The sequence below is a fragment of the Varroa destructor genome, unplaced genomic scaffold (genome assembly GCF_002443255.2).
Source record: "Varroa destructor unplaced genomic scaffold, Vdes_3.0 BEIS01000001.1, whole genome shotgun sequence".
Taxonomy (NCBI): Eukaryota; Metazoa; Arthropoda; class Arachnida; order Mesostigmata; family Varroidae; genus Varroa; species Varroa destructor.
Genome location: NW_019211454.1, coordinates 64,083,810 through 64,105,513, shown reverse-complemented (window position 1 = coordinate 64,105,513; position 21,704 = coordinate 64,083,810). Strand labels below are relative to the sequence as shown.

Genomic DNA, 21,704 nt, shown 5'->3' with positions numbered 1-21,704 from the left:
ATTAAAACTCGTTGACCGTAAAGAGAGATCAACTTTGTACAACATATTATTTCGAAGGGCTTACGCGATCGCTAATTGATTTAGGTTCACAGCATCGAATCCAGCTCAGTAGCAGTAGACAGTGAACGTCGAAATGCAATAGCCTACACAAAAAACTATTCAACGAATAACAATTTTGACCAATTTTAATGAAACGTGCCTTTTCACTTAGCTAATAAAGAGTAAACGCAAAAGGAAAATCAGTCGCTTTTGCTAATTGATAAAGGAAGAGATTCATTTAAGACGTACTGCTGCCGGTGGATTGCGAGTCGACTTGGATGGATGTAGTTTTAAGGGTAAAGGGAACCCGGGCGGAGGCCTTCTCGGCTCCGGGTAGTTGGTTCTAACTGAGGCCACTACATCAGGCAAGCAGACCGACTTGCCGACTGAGTAACCAACGTTCGACGAAAGGGAAACAAGCATTTTTGTCGGGGTTCGTTCCGGCTCATTAACTTCAACGTGTTTGGTTGGTATAGCTGTCTTGGAGAAAGAGCTGGTCTGAGTATATTTAGACGCTGGACTCCCCTTCGCCGCATTTATGTGCCTCGGATTCGCCCAGTCGCTTTGCTTGGGATCTAGCTCGCTGGTGTCTCACTTTAGCAGCATAACTGCGGCTAGCAGAAATGATTTCGTGCCCCTCCCTCGCTTTCTACCGGTCTCTTTGTTCAGTGGTTTGAACGCGGCGTAGAGAAACACCGATGGAGTTCAGCACGATGTTTTGTAGAAGGCTATCTTGTTGGTTGAGCAACGATTTACTGGCAGTGGCGGTCTAGACCAGTTCGTCCACTCATTGGCCGAAGATGGCCAAACGCAAGAAACGTAAGACAAACCTGAAAGGATACAAAGGGGCTGTATGGCACGAGAGGAGTACTGAGGTAACGGCGTTTCAATGAATAACACCGCCAGTGCACCGTTCCTCGCTCATTCTGTCAACCAACGTCAACGTTGACGTCCCTCTACCGTTTACATTTCGGCTGGTATTTTTAGCTAGGCGAGACCGCTTCTGGCTTGGAAAAGCATCGTTTAATCAATACACTAAAAAAGCTTGCTCTCGGTGTGACAGCGATGTTATTTAGGATTCACATATTACTTGATTAGCGTTTTTGAATAAGAGGACGTAACAGCGAAAACAAAAAACGAAGTAAAGCCAAGAAACAAGTCGCAGGGTAGAATTGGCACAGGCTGACACCGGATTTTTTGGCTTCGTTTTGTACGTTTATACATGGCCTTAGCACAAAGTCCAGCAGAGCTCAGTTTTTGACTACTCCCTACCGTACTGTGGGTTGCTGCGTCCCTGTCCATGTTAAGCAGGCTTAAATTCACGAGCCTCACTGCGAAATATTTTGTCTCTATAAAACGTAAAGCACCGTTCATCCATCATTTTATAAGGAACCTTACCTATCCTCCAATTGTTGTACCCAGCAGGTTCACTTCATACAAGGTAAAAGTCTTGAAACACTAATAACGTGAAAGATTACAAATTGCTTCTGGCTATACGAATGTTCTTGCGATCAAGAAGGCCCACTCAGGTAGGCAACAGATTTGCATAAATGGCGTCAAATTCTCCTAGAACATCTAGTACTGTTGTTAGGCGCTACTTTAGCTCGAACTCAAACATATCGGCAAACTTTCTGAATTCTATGACCTATCGTTGATGAGTATGACGTTTCATCGGCATGAAAGGACCCATCGTAAAGAGTAACTTAGCAATTACATCTTAAATTACTCGATTTCTATATTCACTTCCTTCTTATCCTTCCATAGGTGTTATTAAAAAGCTCGACAAAGATCCTAGTGCAGATTTTCGAATTATACGAACAGATATGGTATGAGGAAAAGGATAATATTATAGATAACATGATGAATTTCCAAATTCGAGGCGCTCAACGTATCTGGTAGTCGCTTTATTGAATCTATACATACAGGCAAAACTGTGCCCATTCGTGCTTAAAAGGCGTACATAGTTTTATATGTAAGCTTGCTACATTCCTACTCCTGATTTGCTATAAATTTCTATATAATTATGCCAATGAACTAGTAATTTTTCTAGGTTGAAATGAATGAAACACCATTGATAAGCATTCTTTATATGCGAAGCAATAATTTGTTATTACCTGTCAGCTAACCTAACCTTAAAGGTCGGTTCATGTGAATTGTCGTTAATGAGATAGCTATTAACAACGTTAATAGGCATCTTCAACTAGTACTGGTTAAATCCTCTTTTTACCGTAATTTGCTAATAAGGCACGGTATAATTCAATGCCGCTCGTTCCGTTCATAAAAAACATATTAAAAAGGAAGTGTAGTCGCGTAGGCTCACGCTTGTAGGTCCAGCTCATTTGACTGGCTACATTGGCCTGCCGCTCACTGACTTGCTCCATAAGAAAATGTCCTTATGTGATGATAAGAAGGATGTTTGATGGTTAGTGTCGAAAATAGCGAAAATTAAAGCAGTCTGCCAGACTGGATTAGCGGGCCTATGATGACTTCATTTTTCGAAGGGTTGTCAAAATGTATTTTTACGAAACAATACCGCTTAGACGGCTGGCCTCTTGATAGTATCGCTTGATGTAACAGGTGTCGATGAGAGGCTCCTTTGTTCGGTTCGACGCGTTCTAAGTGGCGCTTGGCCGTACCAACCGCAGGCTAACTGGCAAGAGCATATACCTACGTCCTAACGGCAATAACGGACAACATCTTTTGGATCTAATCTCGCCACATACCATTTGTATTGCTATTCCGAATGTATCATAAGACGATAGCCGGCAAAAAAAACTATAGTAAAGCAGCTTTAAAGATGCAGGAGACTTAAAGCATTACGGATGAAACCATAGTCTTTCACTACGCTGTTTCCATAGATATTAAATCTATGTAACTTTATTTTGCAGATATGTCTACCACGATTGTGTAAATCTTGAGCGTGCTTTAACGGTCTACAGCGCCTTGGATATATATGCCTTTAAAGACGTTAAGAATTTTAAAATAACGACTGTTTATACCTGCCATTCAATTATCTGTTCATTCGGAAATGTTAATGTTATAGTAAGTATATGTTGCAACAACAAATACGTTATACTACTAGAAACTAGAAACTGACTTCGGGAAATAGTACGTGTAAAGCATTGTTGTGAAGGGGGCATGCGATGCAACCGGAAAAAAATTCGCAGAAGAAAGCTTGCCTCTTTATTAAATCAATACAGGTCGATCACGTCCGTATCACTGAACCAAAATAAGTCAACAACTAAATTGGAGATAAAGTTCAAAATACAGTTAAGCGATGGTCATAATTTAGATCTCTTCTATTATTATCTCAGCTTAATACAGTAATTGTATAATATCGATCAAACAAGATTTGGGATCGTCTGTATTATTAATTAAGTTGTGTACACCTGTACATACTTTTCGTGAGTGAGCTATAGTCGGGAGGTCTTTCTGGGTTTGATTCTTACAATTTGTGTGTACGACGCATACAACCAAGGAAGATCATTTTTACTATAGGCGCAAATTCGGCCACCCCTAAAGGGGTACTTTACGTATGGTAATAAAAGAAATACGCTTATGACAATTGGCTGTTTGTAACGTTTTCGTGTAAATGAACAGTTCCCTATTTTTAATAACTGCAAAAGATGCTGGAAGATACGTTTCTTGGTGTCACTTGTTTTGTCATTTTGATCGTGTTAAGCGCTGAGCTGAAGGTAACCGAAAATGCCATTTAATAATTGTAAATACGATGAAAAACAGATGATAGCTTGTAAACTGCAAAAACGTTTTCCATCCAGGTTTGCAACATGTGTGAAAATGTGATACGACTAATTTTCTACTAGGTAGTTGCGGTCTGTGGGGGGTTAATTCATGCACTAATTTGAGTAACATTCAAGTAAGCTTGTAATGATACTGATCTCGGATTAGCGAGCGATTAAGGTTTAACAGCACTGCATAGTCCGTCTGCTAAGACCTCTGCTTAGGCGAAGTCTTCTTCGATTTTCTTTATCCTAGGTTATCAATGCATTGTTGAAGTGCATCTTGCTATAAGAAAAAAAAACATTCTATTCATAACATAGCCAAGTTTCTGTGACCATATCAGTCTAGTCATAATCTGACTAAAACCATGGTATGTAATGATAATTTTTAATTGCATTATTCGGACTATTTATGTCAAGTATTCCGTCGGGGGTGTCGAACGAGTTTTGAAGAAGCCTATCCCGAAGAGATATTTTTTTTTGTATCCAGATAGTTGGCTAAAGTAATACACACTGAACGCCCTAGACAAACTCTAGGGAATTTATGTAATTGTACAAGGATATAGCTGTGGGACATTATTCGAGCAACGGCCAATTGCTCTCGTAACTATCTGCATTCAAATGGACCTCCTTTTCCCCTTTCATAGCTAACGTATGCAGTGCACAAAGACTATTGTTCAACCAATGTCCACCGATAAATGTACGAGTTGGCTTATCACCGGTGTGTTTCGCTTCGATATTCTGGCCTATCTTCCTGCAGGCTACAGAATGAAGACGAACGGGTCGCTTGTAGTCGTCAGAGCAAGTAGAAGGCAACGGATAACTGTCTTAGTTGAACATTCTCCGCATAATTCGTGACGGAACTATAGAATGCTGGTCGCCGACATCTTAGGCAACTTCGTTGACTTGGTAGAAACGCGTCGGCGTAGAAAAACGGCATTATCTACCGAAGGGTACGATAGGTGCTCTTGGATGAGTCAGGTCTTAGAACTGTATCTCTTTGTTTGAACTTGTAACACAATATAGACTACCGTAATGAAGTCGAAAAAATGAAATAGGTAAAAACGTACATAGTAATTTCGGTGGCGCAACCAGAGCTCAAGGACAAGGAGCGAAAGGGGCAACGGGAGAATTTTGGTGATGATGTTGGATTAATTGTGGCGGTCTGAGGGTGGAGCAAGGCATCTCAGTAACCGCATCGGGGATGCCTGCCTTTGTACGTAAGACTTTGCCTCTGTGGTCTATGTTTCCATAATAGCCTTCTTCAACACTAGTAATCGCTCAAGTAGCTCTTGATCTTCTTCTCGTTTTCTTCAACATGTCTCGTTCCAAGCGTACAACCGATTTAGTTACGATGTGTCAGTAAATTACACTTAGTAACTGCTCTCTAATTCCTACGTAGAAGTGGGCCAATGTCGGTTTTGATTTACAGCAGCAGCCATTTACTACTTGATTTATCTTCAGCTCGACTAGTCGCGTCGACTAAAAAAACAATCTGTGGCCTGATGTACATCATCATGGGTGCACACTAGCTTGTGGTACGGGCACTTCGCGCTTATTGTGCTTTGTACTCCTGAATGTGGCTGCTCGTGACAAATATGCCATATGTTCCCGTTGGAGAATTTAGCGCAACCGTATATTTTAGGAACTGATAATAAGTCGCAAATACCCATTGCGAAACAATATTGGTAGGTGCCCCCTATATTATCAAGGACCCAACAGTATCCCATGCTATTCCCTAGGTTGCGTCCATGCAAATTGCATAATGACTAGTCGCTAGCTTCTTGGCTGGCCAGCCAAACATGGATGGGTGTCATCACTACTATGCCGCTCGTCGTTCATTCGCTGTCCCGAAAGTACGACGATTTTTCGTGCAGGGTAATAAGGAACGGGTATAGAGTCTTTCTAGAGGTCCCTATTTGAAATGCTGGAAAAAATGCGGAGGCATTAGGGAATAAGTAAAAGCCCTTACCCATACGAATCAGCCTTCTCAATGAAAGAAACCAATCAATAAGAATATGAACTCCACCAAACGAGCGGCTAATGCCACCGCAGCCATCGCACCAGTCAGAAATGAAAAACCAAATTCGATAAGTAAACAGAAGCGGATGGAGTATCGGGATGATGGAATGGGTAAAAAAGGGCCACATTTATATCGTTCAGAAAGCGAGCAATTATAGGGTCACTTCCCGCTGTTTATTCGCTCGTCGACTTCTGGTCATGACTTCACGACCCGTTCTCTTCGCCGTGATGAGGTTCAACCTAGTGCAACAATTAAACAGAAACGAGCAAGTAACGTAACGAGGTTTCCACTAAGCTTGTATCTAACAATGGTAGGACTTCAGACACTTAGGCTGTAAATGTATCTTACCTAAGACACTATATCAGTTACATACGAGTCATTTTCCAAGGGCCGTTGCTGAACATGTCGATGCAGTTTGGCTTGAGATTTTAAACCTTTTGTACCTACTGTGTAAAGTAGACAGCTTTACGGTAATCTACTTATACTATAATTATTTATGATGAATTTGCAGTTACAGATGAGTTCAGGAATAAGAGTCAATCAGGCAGGCCGCATAACGAACGAAACAGCCCACCAGGACTGAAATAGAGAAGTAGGAAATCATTAGAAGAATATAAATATCAGGAAGGTGTTCCAGCAATTCAAAAAGGTTCAAGAAGGGAACTTTGCTAAGAGCAATGGTGGTTCTAATTGAGCGTTGGCTTTTTGTCTCAAATACAAAAGATACGTTCCTTGACACTTCTTCTGGATAAGGTTTACGTGGATCTTGCAGAAGTATGTGCCCGAGTGAATCATGGATAACGGTAGAAGGGGCAAATAAAATCAAATTCTTTTGTTGATTAATAAATACACAGCTACAAAATTCGTGTTCTGGAACTCTGAAACTAGAAGTGAATTTCTGATAGGGCAGATGGGACTGAATGCAACGACTAGACTGAGCAACAAATATATTTCTGTGTTGCTGGAGTAACCCTCACAGAATAACAGATTATTCTGCGTTTTCGGATTTATGGTGGATCTACGTCTGAAAATTATAACTCCGACAAAATAGATATCGTGCTTCAAGGACCTGATCTTTATATTTAAATGAATGAAAATAAAGACAGTTGTTAATCTGTTTAAAGGATTGGCGGTATAATCAATATAGTACTGTGTGGAAGCATGGGTTTCGAACCCATCTGTATGGACTTTTTCAAATAGGTACTGATGTGCGCGACAAAAGCGCATAATTGCAATTATTCACAATTCATTGCCACTCATAATAACTTACCGATCGTTAAAATAACTACTACTATTCACGTGTTAAAAATACTTAAGCAGAACTTTTGAATGTTTGTTCTGCCAGTCCGCCCTTAATCTGGAATTGTCCAGCGCGGCCCTGTCAAAGCAGGTTTTAAATAGAGCACTTTTGCGTTTGGTGACAGCTTGTCGATATAGTAAATTCTCCGAGTAATCCTTTTCTGTCAGTGGGACCGGTACCAAGTTCAGCGAAAATCATTCATTGTCGCATTAGAACGACTTCGCTAAATGATCATTATGACGTATATTTAGATGGCAGCCTTTTTTTTTTCGGGTACTGTTATTTGCATTATTGCAATATACGGTTCCACCTGATATCCTACGATTTGTGTGTTGGCTTCACTCATTATCGAAGGATCCTTCATGTCCATTAACGACGCAACTGAGTGACTGTATTCAGCTAACCGTTTCCTTCCTTTTACATTGATCCTATTTTCGCATATGACGCGATGATTTACGCTGCGTGTAAATTCGAAGAAATCTCGTCTCATTTAGTCAAAGAAATCATCAGGCCAGGAGAGCCCCGAGTTTAAATTTTTCGAACAACGACTGTGTACACGGCGACAGCGGCAAATGGTCTTCATGCAACTGAAAATACTCTACTACACGTAACTTGCAGAAGCGCTTGAGCGCCTAACTGCCCATTCGTTTCTTACCCTGCCGTTTCATCTGATGAGCTACCCCCTTAACGGGTGGCCGACTTTGGCAGCGTTCGTATGGAAAACGAGGCGAGACAGGAAGGGAAGATGGATAGAGGGAAGAAGTTACTCACAACGAGAAGCAGAAGATAAAGATATTTAACAATACAAAGGGGCAGACTGTGGCATTTGAGTATCATCAAAAGTGTCTCTGTCCCGCGTTACACCCCTCCGCATGTTTTTCGCCTTCTGAAGTTGCCCATTACTTAGATTACCCCCGTTCTTTCCTGTTTGTCTTTTCTGCTAAAGGATATGTGAGACTGTGACCAAAGGATATTTTCTGCCGCTAAGAGATGCAAGTTTTTCTTCATTGGTTAAAGAAGCCAACAGTAGTTGCGGCAAAAATATCAGTAGCAACTTCATAAAATATAAACAACATGTCCTATTTCGCTTGAAGTACAGTTAATTTGCGTTTCGCATGGTCGAATATCTCTATGCGATGGCAAGACGTAACGATCTAACCTCGTGTTTTGCCTCCCGTTGGAGCACTGTCGCAGTGCTGTGTCTGTCATTGCCTTTACTTTCCGTTTCTTAAAAAGGAGACAGTCAGCGGACATAACAAGCCGAAGTAGCCTTCGAATCGATGAACTGTAGGACGGTCATGATTCGTCCACTTTTGTTCTTAATCTCGGTGGAAACTATAGGAAATATATATATATATATTGACGCACATACACTAAAGAGTAGTACGGACTAATCACTGAGTGTTCTTAAATGGAGTAAGCTTTGGTCTGGGTCCAAGGTTTCCGGCACTTTTTCAGTTGAATAGAGTTGACATGCGCCTATATTATATGGATAATCCATCCAGTCACATCGAACGTGAACTTTTATGCTTAACGTTCATATTGCAACTGTATCTGATGCGGTTGGATGCGTTAGAACCTTTGCAGTATTCCCACTCAGTAAATCATAAATGGTTTTGAAACTGGAAGATTCCATATAATGCCTTTGTGTGTAAAAGGCATTTTTATTCATTATCATTCAAAGATGTATCAGAACACCAATAGGTTCTCTTTATTAATCACAAGTGATCAAAACTAATGCGGGCAACAGCGTCAATAACAACATCACAATGTCCAGAGGCTGCCAGGTTACGCAAAACCATAACTAGCAGCTGTGCAGCGATTAAATACGATGGCCTTATGGATTTTGGTGGTCTCCTGCTGCTGGCCCGGGGTAAACACATTTTCATTAGAACCTTCAAAAACAGCTTCCCGAACGATTGTATATCGTCGTATATAGGGGCGACATACGAGCAGGCCACCGAGGAGTACAACATCAGTGTAGCAGTCGTCAATCGCTTCGATAATCAGAACTGTTATAGATCCGAATAGTATCGGTCGCACCGGAGCAAGAGACAGGGCTAAACGAGGTCCGAAGGACTTTTTTTTGGATACTAATGAGCTACCATCGTCCCTAACGGATTACACATGTATAACCGCGCACATGCAACGTGCTGGTCGCCCATACGCAGACTGTTATATATGTATATAGAACACTAGAGGAAGGATTCAGGGATGTGTCGTGGGCGATGCTAATGCCATCGAAATACAGCCGACTAACATCCTTTAATAGAGTCGGACCTCAGATAAAGTGGTCGTGGTCGTGGTCTGTAGTGTTTATAGAACGCTAAAGAAGAACATTGCATTTGCGATCTGGCTGTTACGGTTACAAGGTCAGTCGGCCATATTTTTACTATCATCAGACCTCAGAAGGTTGATAATGCCCGGAGGCTACTTACTGTTTGGCTTGCTTAAGTTTTTAATATTGTTCCACCTCAGAGTTGCATTCACTCGCGTAAATTAATTACATTCTTTACCCAGTCAAAAGTTAGTCCTCGCCGTGTCACAGGCAACAAACCAGTCCTGAATAATATCGATTGATAAGATCTTAGTTTTTTACAAAAAGGTATACAGCTCATAGAATTGAAATCAGTTTTCATGCGGCCTTCTTTTTTTGATACCGCGCGACAAAACAACAGTTCCTTTATTGTGGCTACAACTTGGATATTTTTTGTTTACTTGTGATTATGACGCATTAAACGAACGCTTTGATTAATCTTACATAATAGTGCTACGTAACCTAGTTCAAAGGTTGACCGATACCAACTGTGATGTACGCCTAGAGTCTACCAAGGATTGCAGCTGAAAATAGCAGAATAGACAGGAAGCAAGCGAAAAGACCCAAAGGCCTATTTTAGATCTTCTCCGTTCTTTTGTCCATTTTTCTCCCTTTCGTTAGGTTATTGTGTCGACCTCGTTTCGAACAGAGTGTTTACTAACCTCGATGTAACTTCAACTGCATTGGAAGCGATGACAGGAGCCAGCGAAACGGTGCTGGATAATGGCTGGTTATTTCCAAATGAGCACGAAATAACTAATCTTTGAAATATACAAGCAAAGATGCATCCAGGTAGTGAACTCGGAACGCAAATGCATTTTGTGAAGACGCAACCATATTAACAGTACGTGCGGTAATGGCTACAAGTGCGCTTCAGTAACTTTAACGTCCCTCCCTATTGTAACGTCGATGTTCTGCATTGGTTCCCGCTAGATCTAACTCATTCATCTTCATCCATGATCTGCAGATGATCGAGGAGCGATATCATAGCTTTACAATCATTCTTCGGAACGTTCGTAGTATCGTTTCGTTCGACAGAAGCTTTTTGTCTGTAATAGCGTATGGTATGCTGACCTATAGCAAACTACAGTACGATACCACTTAGAACGTTTCGTATGAGCATATTATAGACTCATTTTCGTCAAACAGGCCTCGAAATTAGAGCGCCGATAATGAGCACGTCCAGTTGATTGTTTTTTCTAAACTAGTGCTAAAACGAAATCATGTCTCTTATACCGTTCACCTAAGGTACTACGCTATTAAGTAGGACAGTTTCATGTAGGTTGGCAATCCGTATGTATTTAAAAAGATAATGGCACTCGACCTTCGAAAGACATCACTAAATCTACAGTTCATCTTTTCACACTGAGGACTCCCGTCCGTTAATGTCTTTTCATCGAGCCAACAGGGCCGACTAACCGAACTTCACAGTTAGAGTAGATGCGGTTTATCCCTATAATTGCTCATATAAGAATAGACAAACCGAATGAATAATGTTTTGCTCTGCAGAGCTTCTTACGTACGTGACCAAATCAAGCTGTAACGTTCACTACTTGGGGTATTCGTATTTCAGTATGCGCTCAGATGGCGAAGGGTATAATGGCAATGATGTCACCGACCGTGAACCAGAGCTTTGAAACGGTTGCGTCAATCTCCAACACGTTTCATATGCCGTTTGTGACGAGTGAATTTCCTGAGGTAGCACGAAGTCGGCCTGCGCTGTTCGGCCTCGCTGTGAAGCCGTCCTATCTTCGGGCTGTCATGGATATCATCAACTATTATCAGTGGCCGTATGTTATCTACATGTACAACTCCAATGACGGTAGGTTACGCTGCTAGGAGCCGCTTTAAACTAAGCAGCTGCTTATGTCGTCTGTATTTCTCACAGGCTATTCGCCTTTTTCTATTCTGAGCATAGCAGATGGCTTTACTCTATATAGGGCTATTGCTATTAATGTTTTGTGCGTTTTAAAATTGATGACCAGATAAAAGCGAGGTAGTTACGTGGCTCACATACTTCACCGATCAGAACATCTACTTCGATCGAATGAATCGTTGTATTTCACTTTGTAGACCTGTCGACTTATATATATATTTAAAGTAGTCGAATCCTTGGAAAGATCGAAATAAAACTTTTAGAATGATTGTCGACCATGAACTCGGCTTGATCGAAATCCGCCCGTCAAAGAGCTCTCGGCAATTTTGGTTGAAACACCTCTACAGTTTCTGCACGAAATTGCAGAGGTGCCCTAATAAATTGAAAAAATATGATATCGCATATAAATTATATGCGGAGAGCCTTAGGCCTTGCGGACCGCTCAGTAACAAGACGGATCGCAAGCCACAATATTTTGTAGATAAATTATCAAAATGGGGCTATAATACTATAATAATTTCCATATTAAAACGTTGGCGTAGGTAAAGGTTCGGGTGTCTCACTGTGAACATGCCAGAATGCGTAAACATCCGCACGGTCGTGTAATATAAACACGTTCGTGTTGCTAGGAGACGTAGCAATGGTACATTGAAGCTTGATTCTCATACAATCCAAACGAATATGACAAATGTTAAAAAAATGAAATTTTTTATGATATTAACAAGTTAATATCTTCAGTCTGTTAGATCTTCGGACGAAAAAACTTTCCAAAAAGCCGACCTATCTAACATATCTCTCAATATGTATCTTATTGATACATATCTCTTAGGCGATAATGCGATAATATCTTCTTCTTATATAATTCTTCTTCTTAATAATCTTCAAAGTATAATGGCCACTTGAATTCTGGAGGGAGATAATCCGTCACTTCAGCGTGTGATGACAAAAGTAGCGTATTGTAGAGTTACTTCAACTTTGTTTGACGTTGTGTCGGATAAGTTGTTGGATCATTTTGTGTGTCTATTCTTCCAAACGGTAAAGACGAATTGAGGTCGCTGGATTTCTATTATTAGTTCCAGCCGTATGCATATTTACCATGTATAAGTTAATTTTTTTTTCTATTTGAACAATTAGCGATTAAGTTACCTTTAAGTTAAAACGATCAGTGAAATGTCTTGATTGAATTTTTAGGCTGACTTTTGTAAATCTCACTTTTCTAGTGGAATGGGAGCATGTATTGAACCTGCCTCAGGCTTTTTCACACTAGAAACCTCAAGCTAACATCTACGTGAATTTCCCGAGAGAAGTTGTTGAAAAAGTTAAGTGTGATATATCCAAAAGTCGACAGAAGAAAACTTATAGACATGTGAAAGCCTTTCATGCGTATACCTTTTAGAAATATATTTTGAATATTCCAATTATTACTAGGTGCCGTAAGTACCGCGGTTAACATATCAGTCTAAGCGGCACCGGAGAATGGATAACACGTTTACAACGAACAAAGCGACATATTTCCTGAGGCGAAGCAGTTTATAAACGGTTTTCACTCGTTGCGAAAAGCAGAAATATCCGCATTTTGTCCTCTGTCAAATTGTGTGGTCAATTCCATTGTAACTTTTTTTACCTTTAAATTAACTTTAGACCAATTATATGACTATAACAGATGTTGGTACCAACCAGTTTCTCTATAGGATGTTTCCTATTCGACTGCTTGGACAAAGGTGGGCAAAATCGTGCGTGCGTTTCGTTTATGTCATCATGTTTATATTCCTTATATCCGAATCTTTACATCGTAGTAACATCACTATGATTCGTGTGCTACAAATAGAAAACTCCTTGTATTATTCAAGGTTGGTAAATCTTCACTGTTTATATACGCTACAATATACAGAGGTAATTGAAAGATATGTGTATAGCCGGCGCGTGATTCACACTAATATTATTTCCTGCTTATGACAGCAGTAACAACTGCAACGTTTGCAGGATATGGGGTCAAATATGTTGTCAGCTTACAAAATCGTACCTAGCTGCTATAGTACTATCCATGAGAAGAGGGCAAAGTAATACGGCAGGTTTTTCATGTCACTTGTCGTCCCTAATCGTCGGCCAAAGTCTTGCGGCCTTTTGCAGACATCAAACTGATTTGTTATAAACATTCGGTCTATGGCAATCGCCTATGTCGACGGTGCCAGGCTCTTGATAACACTTTAGGCCAGCGGCTACGATTCTTACGGTCATTGTTGCTCTCTCATTTATATTTGCCGTATCAGTTGTGTATACATTCAACTTGTACAATTTTCGAAAAAACTATGCAGCGACCCAGTAACTGCTGTAAGCTATCGTATAAGCTTGTTAGGCACCAAATACAATCGGTAAATTGTAACTAACAACTTCAACTGACGAAAGAAAATAAACTACCCGACCATTTTGTTACCTTAACGAGGAAACGTTGGACCTTCTACGTTTAAGCCAACCTGGTGCCAGTGCACATGTGTTCACCAGTAGAGATGCTGCTCCTGTTCGGTCTTATTATATGTGCTCCTGCCCGCAGGACTGGATAGCCAACCACAATTTTTCAGAGCCTAAAAAAATTCGCTTCGCCGTAAATGATTAAGTATTGATTGAGTATTAAGTAATGATTAAGTACATTTGTGCTTCGCCTTTTTGCCAATAAAAAAGCACCTGTTTCAGATCTGTTTCAATATATGCATGCTACACTTGAGTGAAAAATCAGAATCCGCTCAAAGTTACCATTTGTCACATATATTAAGTCGTCGAAAAAGTATTGGTCGTACTTAAAATAAAATTGAGCAAGTATTTGTTGTGTAAGTTATATTACTAAATATGCGCGACCTCTGATCGATGACCTTCCACCATCTTTTCGATAGCATTTGCACAATACTGTTGTAAGTGATCGTTTTTTTATGGCCTGTGATTAACGGCCTTACAAATACTAGATTTCGCAGATTGGGGTGCGATCAAATATATCCCTCTATAGTGTCCAATGGCAATCAAATATCAAACTTTTCCGTAGCCAGTCTTCCCTCAAATGAAGGGAAATTTTTTACTGGTTGATGTTCGGTCCCTTGGAGGAATCATAATTACTCACGCGAACTTTCGCAACAACTTCGTAATTAGTCGACCACTGCGAAGAGCTTCCTTCACATTAAAATTTACTATCTTTAAGCCATATCCGCAAGCAGCAGAGGGTCAAAATAGAGGATTTATTTAATTTAGCCGGTACGGCGCCTGGGCGGCTTGCTAGGCCAACTGAGTTATTTTCCGTCCCTACTATGCGACTGCAATCTCACGGTCTTGACTAATCCTATTGGAATAGCAGAATGACCATTTGAAACCAGACAATAATGAATTCCTTGTCATTCAGAGCTCCCGGCCCACTTTTGCTTTTTACCTTCCTGCTGCTGCTGCCGCTTTGCTCTCTGGCATTTCTGATCTTTCTTCAGCACCATGCTACCCGGCCGTTGTCCTGTTCCCGTCCCAAATAGTATTGCCTCGTATATACGCTTTCTTTAGGCCTGCCATCCATAAATGGCCTACAGTACTAATCCTTGGATGCTTTCCTTACGTGCCGTCTTGGCTTCTTCCGCTTTTTAAGCTTGTTCTCCCCCTCTCGTGGACCTCGCGCGAACTGAACAACGGCGGTAATCCTGAGACTCCATTGTTATGTAAATTTCCTGCGGGTGGACTACGACGATGTCTGACAACAGGGCTTGGTTTCGCACGTTTCGCCATACTTTGAAGCACTTGGCCAAGCAGCAGGACCAGCACGAACAAGAGAATTCCGTCCTGTACTGAGAGTGACGCGGGCGGGAGCAGCATAATGGAGCCACGACTTGTTCTGCTGTTACCATCGGGGAAAAATAAAAACGATTTCTTCGCACGATCTCTTTCTGCTTCTGTATTCCGCTTCGCTGATGCTGGCCTTTGGTGCTGCCACCGCCACCATCGCTATTTGCTGCTTCTTGGCCTTTGTGTCCCCTGCCCGCCTTTCTATTTCTTATCTCTGCTATTTCACTTTCGCGTGAACCTCGGTCGTTTTTGTACATTTTTTGAACCTCCTGCGACTTCGCCTTTTCTGCCTCGACGTCACCGCTCCCTTACATGGCGTCTGCTGCCCTCGTTACGAAATCAGCTTTTGTTGACTTTTGGACGAGCTACAGTCGGCGGAACAGCAGAAGCTGCGATACTATAGATTCGTATAGTTTGGGCCGTCGTTTCTGAAGCCAGCTAACTTACCGTACAGGAAAAGACTGGCCTGAGGGCGGCCACCGGTGAAGTATCATCCTGCAGTCTGCCAGTGTAGCGTAGAATGTAGGCACCATTAACCACCAAAACGCTAGCCAACCGATTCCTGAATAACAATATGACAACAGCTCTCCGCTGGCGGGGTTCATTGCTGTGAGGGACTGAAATGGCGAAATCGATGGAAACAAAAATGCTCGCTTTCTGATGATTGAATTACTAAAGGGGTTGGTCAATCTAGGTTAGGATTGATTAAATTTACTGATTACTCGGCTTTCTTAGATTCAGCGTCAGTCAACGAGCAAGTCGAGATTTTTATTGGGATGGTACATTTTATTTCTGACCTTTACCCGCGTACAGTTTGTCCTTTGAAACGCGGGTTGGATTAGTTCATCTATGCCTTATAATTAGTGAGCAGGAAAACACAGATCGAAATACGCAAATCGCAAGGGGGCTCGACAAAGTGACATTTTTTTTCCAGTTCCTGAGGACTGGGGCCATTTCGGGAGACCGTTCACTCAAGAACAGGCAAATTCTCTCTGACTTTTTTTGAGTAGAATAGGGTAATTGCTTCAAATAATAATTATCGACCGGTGAACGCATTATGAAGAGGCAAGTTGTAATGCTGCGAGAAAATGAGACTTCTTGGAAGGAAGGGTCTGTATAATGAAACTAGGAAACGGAGAACTCTTGCCAGCTGAAACAAAGACAAACGGTCGAAAACACTATAATCATCCTAGGCCTTCGCATAGATCAGTGTTTTTGTCGAGGGTAAAACGGCATAATATCACTACCCAATTCTAAGAACGCAAATGTCGTACCAGATATCGTCTATAGTATGGTGCACAAGTCAAAGTAGATGCAAAAAATTAATTTGTTCATATTCAAACACGAGTACGCCTACAAATGTTTGCTGTGAATTTCCAATCATTTCTGTGAATTCAGAAAAATGAAATTAAAAGTTGGCTAGAGAACATTCGATTAACAGAAAAGTACTTTATTCAGATAGTGACTGGAAAGAGAAAATATTTTAACTCTCTCTCTCTCTCTCTCTCTCTCTCTCTCTGTCCCTCTGTCTACTATCTGCCTGTGTGTGTGTGTGTGTGTGTGCGTGTGTGTGTGTACGTGCGTGCGTGTGCGCGCGCTACTACATTCATGAGCGCCTTTAAGCGACACTATCTGCAGTGAGCCTTCAGGCATCGTTCAAACTACAAGCGTTCTCTCTAATCTTATCAATTCCCTCAGCTGGAACCCGTCAAGCTTATAATAATATCGATAAAAGTATTTAAAAAATATAAATAAGTTTGTGAAACTCAGATTTTACGCAAATTCAGTAAATATTTAAAACTCAGTGCTTCGAGAATGCCGATATTAAAAGTACGCAAACTCTGCTTACATATATATAATATAGTATATGCCCGCAATATTACTCAAGGAAATCAGAATTTGCAATAATTCAAGTAATCCACTAAACATGGTCAGAGTCCACTAGTTGACCGTGTCTGTGATGGGCATTTCCTCATCAACCTTATTGAGCAAAAGCAGTAGTGAACGTACTTGCACAAATTGCTACATAAGGTTCGTTGAGCTGGCCTTAACCCAATAACCCAATCAGCCCGTTAGGCCAACCCAATCGCGAATGCGCTGGTGGTTTTGGCAAGGTCAAGACAGATCCTGTTGTACACCGTCCGCCCCCCTCGCTAGCACCGTTACCATTGGCACGGCTACTAGCATCAGCACTGCCGAGCTCTTTCTATTCCTTTCGCCTCAATCCGTTCCACGGCAAGGGAAAGCCGAAGATGTTCTCACTTGTGTCCCAAAAGAAATACAGACGGGTACCGCTATTGGCGATGTTTCCTGCAGCCGCAGAGTTCGCCTGCTGCACAACGGCCTGTCGGCATGCAATAACGGAAATAAAACCTCAGCATCACATTGCTGACGGAGATATCTTTGGTTCCGGAAAATCCCATCTGACAGTGAAGTCCTTCTCCGATGTCGCATAGTGATGATGAGGTGTGACGACGCAGCCACCGACGAGAGCCGTACAATTCACGGTAGTGCCAGCAGCTATACTACAGCAGCAGCTGAAGGCATAAAAGACGTGTACGACAGGAGTAGTACGTAGCAAAGCTTACGGGAAACCCTATAGCTAATATCCGTCCCTCGAGCTAATAATGAGGCACACCTCCCACACGAATCATTGGAGTCCATTGTGGACAGCAGACAGTGGGCCGCTTCTTTCCCGTGGTGTGGGGATGCTAGAGAAATAAAAGGGAAAATCTGGTCTTTCAGATTGGGCTAGTTTACATGGTCACATTCCTTGACAGTCACCTTACCTTAGTATTGAGGGCTTAATACAAGCAAATCATCCGGTTTTTCAGTCCACCATTGCGGTAGCGTTCTTCATCTTTGTGAATTTCAGTCATGCCCGAAAATAGTACGCCAAAGATGCTTGTCTTGTCATATTAAGTACATTTTATGCTTGTGGTCTAAAACATCATTCCGTAACGTGCACAAGAGGATACTATGACGCAGGTACGGTGGAGCGTTCTGAATTCACCCTGTCTAACTTAACGAGCACAAGTTAACTTATCGTAATTTATTTATTATAACAGGGTGTTTCTAAATGTTTAGTTAGTATTGCAGCACAAATTATGTAGTGGGGGAACTACTACAGTATATTTCTAGTAAGAAGAAGTATTGGTCTATACGCTAAGTGGTTTCACACTACCGATATATATATATATATATATATAAATGATTTGCAGCTTTCCGTGAAAAATTTCCGTGCATACGCCACAGAACAATTGAAATAACACCTTTTGCGAATTCAAAAATAAGAACGTTTTTGTCGTAGAAAATGAGCCAGAACAACACTATTATGTTTAGCGGACAAACATAGCTATCCTATAGAATTGCCCTGCCTCGGATATTACAGTTTCTCCGAGCGTACGTGTTGTTATTACTTGTACTTGAATGTGATCAATGTTCCGTGTATCATATTGTTCTATTAAGCATAGAAAATGATGCTCTCTTGGTGCGGAAAATACAGAAGATTAGCAAAAGACAACCGCACGAGCGTGAATCGATAACAGAGCACTTCAGCGTATGCATCAAGCTCGAAAAGGTCGCTTCTCTAAAGCAGACGAATGTTTACGTATACACGTACATCAACGTGCTGACATGTGTGAGCCCACTTATCTCTGGAATTCTGATAAAATCGTGATATCGTTTTCGAAAACAAGTGCGTTCATATATAATAGTAACGTATCATGACTACAGGGACGAAAGCGATTCATGTTCTAAATAAGGGCTTAAAGGGCATCGTTAGAATTTCAAATCAGAATAGCCCCATGGTCATCCGGAAAAATGGCATGATCAACTGCAATTTTTCGTTTCTATCACTTTCAACTTGAGCAAGATTAATTGAATTCAGCTTAGTTTGTTTGTTGAAATACAAGTAAATCATAGGTTCATCAGGAAAAGGCTGATGAGATAATCGTTCTCAAAGGAAAAATGTGAAAAGCCACAGGCCGCAATGACGATCTACGTTCGTTCTGTGTCAGATTGGTCAACATCCGAGCAATGAATGGGTTTTACTAGCTTCTATGCAACGCCTACTTAAATGATTACATCGTTTACTTCTAGTTACATCATGCATTTATTATTGACACACTGGAAATGTTTTCCACTTTTTCTTAGGCCTATTGAAGCTTCAGCAGCTGTTTCGTATGTCAATGGATACCAATGTCGAGATAAAGGTAGTAAAACGTATAGAGAACCCAGAAGAGGCGAATGACTTCCTTCGTGATTTAGAAAAGCCAGATAGCAATTGCACGCAGGGAATGACATCTTTGATATGTGAAAGTCATCGGGAGACTCGGAAGTACGTCGTACTCGACTGTAGCGCTGACATGGCGCGCGACATTATCGTTAGCCACGTCCGGGACGTAAATATGGGCCGCCGAAATTTCCATTTCCTCCTTACCAGCTTGGTAAGTAATGAAGGCAGACGAAGTTTACGAAGTGTTTATACCACAACGTTAATTACCTTCTTCCACTTTAGACCATTTCTCAAAAATATTAGATATTAGAGTAGATATCAATTACGACATAAGGGTCGTTCGGTGATGACATATATTGGGGCTATACGTTTTTGCCAATTTCGCAATATATTTGAACCTAGACATACTCCAGTTGCCAGATTACTCGGCATTATTATCCGTTCGAATCATAGACTTTGTCTCAAGAACAAGATTGAAACAACGAACTCACCATAACTACAACACAATACCTTGTACCGAAAGTAGTTTATTTAGTACGTATACACAGATATCTAAATACACTCTAGCCTGCACAGTAAACTAACCACATATTACGTTCTGCATTAGGATAATTATTAGGCAATAATTATATTACGCGTTTCTTGCCGCTGTTCACGGAACGCAGCCGAGGTAAAGTTACGAATGGATATCTCGTAAATGTTGTCGATGATATGTATCATTCTTGAATTAAGTTCTCAACGTTTTCTGTAAGTTAGAAGTAGTTGTGTATCGATACTCTTTGTTTACGGTTTGTATTATGATTCGTAAATATCAAGCGTTTCTAATTATACGTAAGGAGCTCATTTGGTCAATATATATATATATATATATATATATATATATATATATAGAGAGAGAGAGAGAGAGAGAGAAAGAAGAGCTACTTTAAATTCGAAATAGCAGTATGTGGTTTTAAAATGAAGCAGGTATCTTTGGCCTTTATGCCAAAGGTTTATGCCTTTTAGTGTCTCTCCACCCAGCGACAGCGTTTGTTACTAAAAAATAACACGTTTCAAACAAGTGAGATAATCTCAGATCAGCTGATACCTCTGTGAAAGTAAAATTAAATGCCACCTGTTTGCTTGGAGACAATATTGTGCCCCGTAACAATCAGAGCCGACCTTCGATTATTAGTGTCCTAGTGCAGGTTACAATAGTTTAACTTTTGAAAATTATTTTATTCTCAGTTACCGAGATGAAATTTTTACGGTGAGCTATTCTCCACCGTGAGGCCCCATTCCTATTCAATTTGACCAATCTGCTTTATTCCGCTGATCTTGCGGTACATAAAATACATAGCTGACTCTCATAAAAATATTGGCACTCTAACGAAATTATATTGAATAGTCGATAATAAGGACATATTAGTAAATTAAAGCATTATTGATATCGCGATTATGTTGTACAGGTTATGGATGAGTATTTGAACAATCGTATCTTGGAACTTGGTGTGCTCAATGTGACGGGCTTCCGCGTGGTACAGCCTCATCGTGAAGAGGTCAGAGACTTCATCCGCCAATGGCAGAAACTTGACCCGATTAAATGGCCAGGCGCTGGCACCGATTATTTAAGAGTAAGTCCTCTTTTTTTCCAGCATATGTATATATATCATGACGTTGAGACCATATCGAGGACTGCCCAAGCAAGCTGTTGGTCGAAATTACTTAAACAGAATGTACATTGAAATTTTCATTTAGTGACGGACGTATTGGCATCGTCTTCTTAGCCAAGTTTTTATCGTGGTGGGAAACTACGGCAGTACGGCAAAGACTTGACACGAAAAGCTGTTTTTTGCAAAAAAAAGCAATTTTCTAAATATAAAGAATGGTTATACATATGTGAGTATCATGCTCCATATAGAGGTCGACCTTTTCGAATCGCTTAACGGGATTTTTCAAGTAAAATACGAAAGAGTTCAAGTTGGCCGGGCATCAAATGAGCAGATCAGTTCTGATCATTGCCATTGTCTGAGGTTAAGCTGGGCTCTGAGAGATCAAACAAGCGTGCATGTCTGTAAGTTGATTTTGTCGTTGGAATTATGAATCGCACCTTTCGTGATGTATCCAATTCCGTAGCCGGCATCATAACGAACAAACGTCTATTTTGTTTTGGCGCTTTGCGTTACATTTCGCTGATTCAATACCTAGATCAATCTCCACCTTAACAAGCTGCAACTACAGTAAGAGATTAGGGAAGTTCTAACAATTCAATGATAGGGCGGCGGCGGCGGGGACGGCGGCGGGGGAATTGAGACATTTACACTGTAAGCGCCAATTTCTTGTTCTCGACATTAATGATGATGCGAACTGCTTTGCTCATACT

The 21,704-nt window shown here is 41.0% G+C and overlaps 1 protein-coding gene across 6 annotated transcripts in view; it reads left to right on the top strand.

Moving 5' to 3' along the window:
- LOC111246056 (glutamate receptor 1-like) overlaps nucleotides 1-21,704 on the top strand; it is a 77,871-nt gene that overhangs the window by 31,083 nt on the left and 25,084 nt on the right. For 5 of the 6 annotated variants that reach the window (XR_015324495.1, XR_015324493.1, XM_022795269.2 and 2 more), the window contains exons 4-6: nucleotides 10,993-11,241; nucleotides 19,261-19,553; nucleotides 20,791-20,955. Coding sequence is in view for 4 of the 6 variants with exons in the window: in XM_022795269.2 (XP_022651004.1) it covers nucleotides 10,993-11,241; nucleotides 19,261-19,553; nucleotides 20,791-20,955 (707 nt within the window). In the remaining 2 variants the exon portion in view is untranslated. The remainder of the gene's footprint in view (nucleotides 1-10,992; nucleotides 11,242-19,260; nucleotides 19,554-20,790; nucleotides 20,956-21,704) is intronic. The other variant, XM_086984609.1, reaches the window with a different exon arrangement.